Below are 10,330 nucleotides of genomic sequence, written 5' to 3'. Positions count from 1 at the left end.
GCTTATGAGTTCTCTGCGGTACCAGGGTCAACTTTTTACCACTCGGTGGTCGTGGGAGTCAGGAGGTCCAATTCGGCTGTAAATGGCTGGAGAGGCTCTCATTCCGGTCCAAGTTTCATCGTTCAGCGGGTAACAAAAACATCCTTTCTGACTGAACGCTGCTACGCACGCTGTCACTCGGAGAACAGACTAGGGTCGCGTCGGCAAGCCAACCACGCTGCTGGAAATCATTCCGGAGAGGGCAGAGACCAAATCAAAGGGACGAAAAGGCCTCACCACCGCTAGCACTCAGTCCAGTTGGTGTGCCCCAACCGGACACGGAGGCCCCTAACTCCGCCAGTAGCCTGGGTAAAAACTCTGTGTCTCATCCCGCCGGTTGCTTTCTCACACGATGCCAGCACCTACGCTTCACGGCTAAACCTTCAAGGTGAGGTGCAAAAGCCTGTCCATTGAATGAACCTCCCAAGAGACGATCTGGTAGCGTGCGTGAACGCGCTCTGTAATCTCCTCTGCTTGTGTTTGAGGTGCTGAGACACCGTTTGAGCTCCTCTCAGGTGTGCTACAGCCGCGCGAGGCCGGTCAACAGTTTTTACCTCTCATCGGCGTACTGTTGTTTGAGTCCTCTCCGGCAGGGCTAAGCAGCTTCTGCGTTTTTAAGGTGTCGCTTTCGCTCTCATAGAGTGCTTCGCCCGTCAGCGGAGTTACACCCGGTGGGCGTAGCTTCGGCGCCCAGGAATGCGTCACACTAAGGTCCTGAAAAAGTTGTAATGTCACGAAGCCGGTCGAATGAACGGCCAGAACTATGGCCGCCGACTCCGCGGAACTTTGTCACATATGCGCTTGTCTGGGCAAAACTACGCTGAGACCTGCTGGGTGCGAGGAAGGAACTGTTGCGATCTATATGCGCATGACCGTCGAGCGATTTGCTGAGTGAAACGTCTTTCGGGTGGTTGCTCCATCAATACACGTCGATTCCACTGTACGTGGTTCCTGGCGAGCGTCCGCTCCCATTCCAACGCAGGTGGAGACGGGCAACCTCATGCAACACCCCATCTTTGGGTGAGAATCGACGGGGTCCCCGGTTCAAGAATTTGCACACTGTACCTTAATTTGCTTAGCTGGTAAAGTTCCCAAGAAGCACACTGATTGGGATCCCTGCCAGCTGTGCGCGGCGGGAACAGTACGAAGCCGGTGAGTTCTTGTCTTGTTCACGATGAACCTTGTGCGTTACACCTGTTTGAAACCTCCACGGGACCCTTGTTCACTGTACACGGATCCTTTTGTGGGACTTCTCTGTCCTACACAACGCACATATTTCCTCTCTTGGCAGGCGCTATCGCCACGCAACACGCGAGAGGACTCGGACTTAGCCTGTGCGCTGTAAAATCGTACGCGAATATGTATGTGATCGCCTTCTACCACACGAGAAACGCCAGTACCCGCTGAGTTCTGAACTGTTTGGACATTCAGCAGTCAGAAGGTCTTAGTCGCTTGCGCACCCGATGATTCTCGGGTGTGTGAGGGCGATCCTTTACTCTGTCAGCAGAAACAATCACGTCCGTTGCGTAGCCCGGCTCCGACTTCCTCTCCTGGGTTACTGTTGAGCTAAACGGCACCGACACAGACTGGCACTCTGCATCGACACACGCCGCCAGAAGCCCACTGCAGTGCGTCGCCCTGCCGCACGGAGGCATACAGCCATACCCCGAGAGCCCTCCGGCAAAGGTGTGAGCTTCACTCACACCAAGGCTGCCTCGCTTGCCATAGATGACGTCGACAGCCTGTCGCCGGGCTCGTACGCGAGCCAAGGAACTGTCAGGCTCAAACACCGATGCCCCCGAAATACCCACACTGCTATCACCGGACTGGTACCGGTCCAGGCATCGTGAATGCTCCTCAGGGTGAACGGGGCAAGAGAACGGAGACAGCTCGCGGTATCGACTGTCCCCCGCAGCACAGCTTGGAGAACGTCGCCATCGGTCGCTCGAGCGTCTCGACAGAGACGCATATCCACTCCGAGCCGGTGACCCGTGTCTCGTTGTTTGCGGGATCGCCGGAGTTCCGTCGCACTGAAGCACATGCAAAGATAGGTGGCTCAGGAGATCCGCTAAGCACAAGGCATCACACGTATGTGACACAGAGCAGGCGCCGCTTCGGCAAAGTCTTCACAAGACACATCAGCAGAGTTGCTCCGCAACTTTAAAATGTGACGCGTTATGCTCGCCCTGCTCGGAGACAACTGCAGCAGCAGGTCAAGCTTTTTTCCGACAAGCCCACGAGGGCACTCAACCGAGTCACGCGGTACAAACGCTGCCACCAAACAACGGAGAAGCAAGACAAAAACAGTCATGATACACGGGTGAACGGAACCCTAGAAAACGCTTAGACATTGGCATGCAAGCAAAGGGCGAGGTGCCAAAGTGTGACTGCGCACACTAGACAGGCACAAGCTTTTGCAACTGTAACGATGTCGCTTGTTTCAGAGCACTCCCACCGGAGATGCTAAACGCTGTCTTGCGGTCTAGTGACACCATCCGGTGGTACCTTCCGCGAGCGCATACCTGTACGGTGAGGCCAAAATTCTTGCAAAACGCTTGAAAGGTGGCCTTGGCCGTTTCCAGTTTGCGGTTGTCTTTACAGTAAAGACGGAGATACCGCTCCTGAAAGCACTGCGGATAGATGCGCCGCGTCTCATCGCTGGCCTGAAAAGAAACGTCTTCATTGTCCGGGTTGTAAAAGCGCACTACCTTGAGAGGGTCCTCACTGCCTGTACCGTAATGATTCAGGTTCCCTGTGCAGCACGCGATAAAAAAAGACACCGGGGAGTCCGCACGTACAAACGAAACGAAGGGCTAGCACGGAAGAGCAAGAGGACAATCTGTAACCCGAAGCGAGGAGTCACAGTAGGGAAGATAGGCACGAAGGCGACGACACGAAGCTCCAGAAAAGATACATCAGCATAATTAACACCTCAGCGCGCAATTCAGTGTTCACTACGCTCTTGGCTATAAAAACAAAATCAGCAAGCGGGGCCGCTGGACCGTCGTGACTGACCGGACAACTTCTGTGAGCTTTACACTCGTTTATTGTACGTGATCGGCTGGATTTCTCAAAAAAAAACCATCTTCTCTTGCAGATGAAGTTTCAACCAGCCCTCCGTGCTTAAAGAGCGCGATAACATCGAACGGACCACGCCCCGCTCATCCCTGACCCACTAGAAACGCGAAGTATTCTCCCGCATTCTTGACGATTGTTTGGCACTCCGGGTGAACGACCAAAAGCAGTTCTTCCCCCGGAGACTCAGAAACGGTTCTCCCCTTGGAGACTCAAAGGCGATTTCCCCGCTTGAGTCAGAGGCGATTCTCCCCTTATAGAGTCAGAAACGACTTCCCCTCGGAGACTCAGAGACGATCCTCCCCTCGGAAACTCACAGGCGGTTCCGTTGTCGGAGACTCAAGGGCGATTCCTCCCTCAACACTCAGACGCGACTCTCCCCTCCAAGACTCTAGCCCAGCAAGAGTAACAAAGCGAAAGACATCGCAAAAATCAAGTCCTCCTAGATTGTAGAAGATTTCCTTACAGAGTCATTTTGTCCCGGTGTCAGGTTGAGGACTTCCAGAGGAGACTAGCATCAACTGTGAATTACACAAGCGGAGCAAAAAAGAACTACAGACAACTCGCAAAACACAGACCATACCACGTTGTTTGAACACGCGTCAGCTGAGTTATGAATGTGACTCACAGTCAATAACAAGATCCTCAGCTCTCAACTTCAAGCCATCCCCCACTCCTCCCGAGCCTCTGAAATGGTTCGTCGGCGCGAACTGAAGGATGTGCTCCGGTGTTGCCAGAGCTTCGATTTCTTTCACCCTTTCGTCGTCGCACTCCTGCGAGACTCCCCCCCACAAACAGAATGACAATTTTTTTATCTCAGGCTTCCTGCAAAGTCAGAAGGCACGGAGGGCACTGTGGTGTGGATGCCTCTCTGGTGTGCACCGCAGACTAGCAGCCTGCTAGCTACTTCTTCGACAATCATCTACGCTCTCAAGCACCCACGTCTACGGGGTTGGTGTGTTACAAAAGCTGCACACGCAGTCATTGGCGGACTATGTAAAGGCAACTCAAAAGAGCGTCGAGATGCTACCCCGCAGTAACTAAAGCACAACGATCGAGCGGCCACCGAGGCACTACCTGCAGAGGGACTTCGCCGGTGAATCGAAATATGTCAGAAGCCCTTCGGTTTCTGGTAACAAGGTCGATTAATCGCTTCGCCTCCGTGAGCTGTCCACGCTCCTCGTCGTCGAGATCTACGAATTTGGAGCGATTAGTGAACAGGGGATGCGTTCGAATATCGTATAGGAGGCGTTCATCTGCTAGTTCGAGAAACTCATCGACCTGCACGACAGCATGCCGAGCCGAGCGCACCAACAACAAAACACCTGTAGTTTCTGTTATGGGAAATACCAAAGGAAGTCTGCTGTTCAAGCAATCAACAGACCACCGACTCTGACTACCGGCAGTCCAGCCCCCGTTGCCGCAACGCCGGGCCGCCGGGCCAAAGACTGGAAACAAAGTGAATGGAAGACACTGTGATACGTGTAACGCTTTCTACGGCAGCTGACCAAACCACTCTTTTGTCGCCTTTTTCAAGAACATCTTGCTGGTAAATGCGTCAGACCGGTATTTTCTGACCTCAAAACTGCTGCACTATAGCCTAGCCCCTGCACCCAGAGGGTCGCAAGATACAAACACTGCTGTGGTCTGCCTCTGTGCAGCGACAAACACCAAAGGAGCAGTCCACGCGAAAGGAATATATGACCGCTGTCGGGAGAGGCCCCGGAGAGAAAACTGAAGAATGTCAGCACAGCCGCTCCGCGATGCGCCCCGCGCGGTGCCAGTGTAAGACCCGTTGGGTCTGAAAAGCGACTAGCCCACTCATTTGAACAAGACTGTTAAATCTGTCACGGGCTTACAAGGTTGATTCTTTCGCTCCATCCGAAAGTGGAGTCAGCTAGTCGAAAGGCCTCACACAGCATAAGTTCCATGGCCCGCACCATGCGGTGTGTGTATACTGTCTTGAAAAGGGAGAAACGGGTGTAGTACACATTGAAGACGGTGTGCAACTCCTTGATGTTGAAGCAGATTTCACTGTCGATGACGTTACTATAGTCCAGCAATCTATTGATCGAAATAGAAGGCAACGGATTGGACGGGGGCAGGATTGACGCGTCTCGCCGGCAGTAATCAAACCGGTCCACGTCCAAGCCGTTCCGTTTGTTGGCTGCGGCGCATGCAAGAAAACAAGTCTACAAACAATCATGCGCCAGCGTCTTGCCTCTGCCACAAACACTAATGACTGACTTGCCATGCGTCAAGACACTGTGGGGACTGCATACAATTAAACAGCACTCTCATCCCGTAACCTCGCCGCGCGCGAGGACGAGACGTTTCAAGCACAAGGTGTGAAGGACACGAGGAATACGAGCGCAAGTGAGGGCGGCGTTAACAAAAATACAGTCACCGACTGTTCACGCGGCGGGAAGGACCAGGTGCACAGGGAATAGCCCAAGAGCAGATCTCTTAGTACACCAACAACGGTAGAACTACCTGATGGCTGTGTTGCCTCACCCAGAGATAAAGCTGTTACTCAGCAGGCAGCACTCGGACTCACCCACGATATCAAAGGACGCACGGGTTAAGGAGTCAAGCGGATCAAGACCACCAACTCCCTTTTGCATCCAGGCAGGTGGGACGCCCATAATCATATTCTTGATGATTTGCAAGTCATCTTCTTCCAGTTCCCGCTCCCCCCCAACATCGCTGAGGGGCTCCGTAAGGCGCTCAACCATCTTCAAAGACATTTCTTCGTGAGACCAGTGCCGAGCTGCGCCTTGGGGCGGAGATCGCTTGCGCATAATATCTGGGTGATTGACGAAGCCACACTCAAACGAGTGACTGAACGGCCCATGTCCCAAGTCATGGCATAGCCCCGCGATTTCAACGCATCCTGCAAGCCGGCCCACCTCTCCAATCTGTCGTTGCCAGCCACTGGCTGTCCCTCCCAGCACCCAGCTTCCACACGCAGAGCAGCATCCTACAGTTCCGCACCCAGGTACGCGGTGACTTTCCTGCGGCAGCTTGCTCTGCCAAGGAAGCGAGTTCTCCACGTGCGCGTCTGTCACGTGCAGTGGAAGGGAAGGGGCGGAAACGCAAAGGCAGAGCGGTGAAGATATACAAGAGGGAGAACAGCCCGAGGGCACACCAGCGAGAAAGCCCATTTTCGTAGCCAGTTTCGTGAAGAACCGCCGAGCAAGAAAACCGACTCCCAGTGAATGTTCGAACCGGGAATGAGTTGCAGATGGATAAACCATACTGCATGCCCCAAGTTGTTTCAACTGACGTAGCCGCTGCACGTACGGGGTGTCGATCACGTTGTCGAACACCCACCTGTCAAACTGGACCGACGAGTAAATCTGGCGGGCACAGCACCACAGACCAACACCACACAGAACGCACGCAAGCGCATTATTCTTCCTGACGGTGTCGGGGCTCTTTCAGCAAAACTTAGTCGCTTGCCGCTCCACCGGAAAGTCTACGGAAAGTATACCCCCGACGAAAGCAGATAGTCTGGTTTGCTGAGAAGAAGCTCACAAAATGGCACATGTAGAACTGCGTTTCAGGCACCCTCCCATGTGGGTTCGCCCAGCACGGTGAACTTCGGCCTCCAGATCAACGCATCAGAGGACGGGGATCTTGTATGGTCGACTGACCTTGTCGGCGACTTGTTTGATGTCCTTATCGACCCTACCAAGCAACTGGCGAGGCGAGCACTCCGCCAGAGCCACGGCTATGCGGTGGCGCGCCCGCTGTTCAGCCACTTGCTCGACTGCCTGAATGACTTGCACTGCCTGGAGGGGTAAGAGCCCGCCTTCTTCTTGAAGCCATTCTGTTGCAAGTCGCCTTCGCTCGGCAGCTGGGTCGACTGAACTTGGTGAAGCACGCCTGGGCTTGTCTCGCCCCTCGTCGCGTTGGCACTTGGCAGGCAAACCATTTTCCGAGCTCTGTTGAGAGCACCGTGTCCTTCCACTGAAGGATAGAGACTCCGGAGGGCCACCGGCATCAACACCGGTACAACAAATGGAAGCGAGCCGAGAGAAGTGAGAGACACCGCGTGTCTTGAGTTGTTTTGTTGCCTCTCGCACATTATACTGAACACCATCCAAGACAACGGACAACGGGCAACCTGACCAACTTGGACTACGCATGGCCTTTCGTCTCGAGTGACACCTCCCGCGCTCAAAACGACACACCTGACAAAACAAGAGGTAACTACAAAGAGCTTGCAAACAACAGCTTGTCCCACTGTCAGTACCTGATCAGGTAGGCTCACTGAGTCCCCAAAAAGCCAAGTCTCAGAGGCCCGGAATTCACGGCTGCGCTCCTTCTCTCAAGTGTGGAACACACTGGGAATCAAAGCAAGCACATCGTCTCTACCTGTCGCACTGCGTTCAGGAGCGGCGGACTCACCGGCAAAAGGGCAAACTCGACTTCAGTCAATCGTTCTCGAGCGTAACGAACCAACTGTAGTACGATTACCCTGCGTTCCTCCTCCGTGATCTTTTGTGCGACTGCTTTGAGAACAGGGCTCCGCATATACCGACACAAGCATTCCCCAAAACCATCTCCAACCTTAAGACAACAACGGCAGCACACACATGCTTTTTGTTCGTCTTCCTTCCCTTTACCTGGACGAGGGAAGACGGAACTCTGTTTCCGCGAAGCCTCCTCCACCAGTTCAGCTCCTCCGTTGGTTCCTCTCCTGCTCACGACACGGTCGGGATCACTCAAGGTACCGTCGTGTTCTGTTCTCCCTCCCTCTATTTTGAGGCAACCCTCTCTGCCACCTGCTGGGATCACACTGGGGCCGGAGCCACCACGGGTTTCCATGGGATGGAGCGGAACCATACCTTTGGCTTCTTCCGCCTTAGAAGCATTATAAGCACTTGAGCTGTTGTCGCTGTCAGCGGCTTGTTCTGCAGAAGCCGGCGCTTGAGTATCCCCGTTTCCGGAGTTAGTGTCACATAGATGACAGCCAGCCGATGCGGCAGCACCACGGACAGCAATTGTTGCGTGGGTGACGTCTCCCGCATGCCCTACAAACGTCTGAGAGCCCGGAGGAGAGCCGGAAAGCGATGCACCACCGGAGGAGGGAAGTGAAGAAGAGGGGGGCACATCAGTCACTTCAGTGGTAGTGGTGCTCAGAATAACAGATGGCGCATTGAACGTAGACGTGTCCCCCTTCGAGCTTGCGTCACTGGAATCCAACACGCAGCTCGCGATTGTCGGACTGGCAGACCTAGTGGACTTGTGCAAAGCTCCGCTGTGATTTTCTTTGAATCGGTCCAGGCTAGCGAGGAAGTGACGGAACCGCGATGCGGAGGCACCGGAAGGCAAGCTGGAAACAGCTATGGGGCCGGGTGCGGCAAGCATCGCGTTGTCCATACCCACTCCGAAAAACACAGCCACAAGAAGATCCTCAACCGTGCATACGCCTGCGTCTGCGCGCAGGGTGATAGCAATAGTCGTTGCATTATGGAGACCAATCGATGTCAGAAAGTCGACCACTGCCACTGAACCGCTACGAGCGGCAGTGCCCGCGGCATGCGTGGGAGAGAGGGCAGGGAGACTTGCCTCAGGGCTGTCTGAGCACTTCAACCTCGCTGAGCACGACGGGACACAATTCTCGGCAACCGCGCTACAGCCGCTTGTTTCTAGCTGTTGTTGGCCGGTTGTCTGAGCTCGGCTGCCGACCTCGACCTTGTGGTTCCATGGCTCAGAGAAACGCGACGAGGCGCGCGCAGTGTCAGCAAAGCGCTGCGTCGGCCTTCCTTGGTTAGATGAGTACCTCTGAGGCATGACAGAGGAGGAGTACCTGCCTGCAGGACGAGACTGTTCCTCCATGGCTCAAGGCGCCAAGCAGCCGGGGCGGAAGCAATGAGTGAGTGAAGCAACAAGCATATCTATCGCGCTGACTCTCGGAAAGAAGCAGCCGCGCTCAAGCAACGCACTGCTCCGCTTGTGTCTCCAAGAGCGGTGCAGGGATACCACATGAAGCGCAAAAACCAAAGAGAGACATGGTTGCTTAGTCGCGACTTCATCTCAGCAGGATGGACTGCAGCCTGCGACTAGCGGACGAGGCGGAAAAGGGCCATGAACCCTCCATGCCTTCGTGAACCCTTTCTCCGCTGACTCTCTGTCAACCGCAGCCCAGTGTTCTACGGAAAAACCTTCTGTTCTCAGGTGTTCACACCGGCGTGCCAGTGCAAGAGTCAAAAAAACCAATCGCACAAGTCTCTTTCTATTACGTCCTCATACGTTGACATGCCTGCTGAGACCAACAGATGAGCGCGGGGACGCAACGCGCCAGGCATCAGGGGCTCCACATGCGAACATCTGGCCAAAGTGTTCGCATGCAGAGATCTCGGCGTCTGACCCTCGACCTTGGCAGAAAACTGATGGCAACTTCAACGGGATCTTCCCCCCCAATACTTGCTCATTGGTGACCCGGTCGTGTGTGGGTGTTCAAAACATGAGACCTCTTGTAATAGAGCCCTGTGATGAACAGCCCAGGATCGCCGGTTAACGGAGCGTCGCCACTGGCTGTACTGACGCCCTTTTCAGTGTGCACGACTAGACATGTACGTTTACGTCTACATTGAAATTTCCTGACGCTGCAGAATCGAGCTGGTCCGCCTGTCGGGTCTTTTCGGTGTAGCTGCAACGTGGTGAGCTCCGTGGTGCCAACATTGGAGGTTTTCCAAACTTGGTGGAGAGCAGTACGGCCGGCCTGGTACAGCGTACACGTCATTCATTTCCGTTCACCACGATCGTACCCCAAGGACGCAGATGAAGCTGGGGAGTGGTGATTGCGAAGCCGGCAGGTAGACTAAAAGCAAGAACCGGTTGCTGAATACCCAGAGTGAAATTCCCTACGCGACATGCTGCCAAGTGCGATGGATTGTTTGTAGTATTCGGCATGGAAAACAATGTGTGCCGGGCTTTGGGTACTCATAGTCGGGCATGAGTAAAACGTCCCGAGTGGAGGCCCATGTGTTGTGGACTCCGAAGCAGCCCGGAACATTCTCTCTTACCGCTGCAATTTCGCGCTTGACAGGTTGTGTAAGGTTGCCGCAAGAACCCAAGTGAAGTCGCTCCAGTCTGGTCACAAAGGCACGACAGGTTTACTGTTACGGACCGAGGCGCGCCGTAGTCGGCTGACGGGTGGTCGCTCAGGACACGCCACTCAGCAGGCGGTGCGGCACTCACTCAC

The 10,330-nt window shown here is 54.5% G+C and overlaps 2 protein-coding genes across 2 annotated transcripts; one reads left to right on the top strand and one right to left on the bottom strand.

The window, feature by feature from the left end:
- Window positions 1-2,032: 2,032 nt before the first annotated feature.
- CSUI_008693 (metal-dependent phosphohydrolase hd domain-containing protein) lies at window positions 2,033-9,391 on the bottom strand (the record flags this gene model as incomplete). The annotated part of the gene is made up of 8 exons (XM_068068819.1): window positions 7,528-9,391; window positions 6,771-7,208; window positions 5,672-6,473; window positions 4,974-5,281; window positions 4,192-4,395; window positions 3,743-3,887; window positions 2,562-2,791; window positions 2,033-2,069 (listed from the first exon to the last, which is right to left on the bottom strand). Coding segments are annotated over exons 1-8 (3,597 nt in total), but the record flags the coding sequence as incomplete, so codon positions are not given.
- A 172-nt stretch (window positions 9,392-9,563) lies between these two features.
- Window positions 9,564-10,160, top strand: CSUI_008692 (uncharacterized protein). The gene has a single exon (XM_068068818.1). The coding sequence runs from the start codon at window positions 9,618-9,620 to the stop codon at window positions 9,717-9,719; it is 102 nt and encodes a 33-aa protein (XP_067919204.1). The 5' UTR covers window positions 9,564-9,617; the 3' UTR covers window positions 9,720-10,160.
- Window positions 10,161-10,330: the final 170 nt, after the last annotated feature.

The sequence above is a fragment of the Cystoisospora suis genome (assembly GCF_002600585.1).
Source record: "Cystoisospora suis strain Wien I chromosome Unknown contig_4938, whole genome shotgun sequence".
Lineage (NCBI taxonomy): Eukaryota > Apicomplexa > Conoidasida > Eucoccidiorida > Sarcocystidae > Cystoisospora > Cystoisospora suis.
Note: the sequence above shows the minus strand (reverse complement) of the source record. Positions and strands in the feature narration are given on the sequence as shown.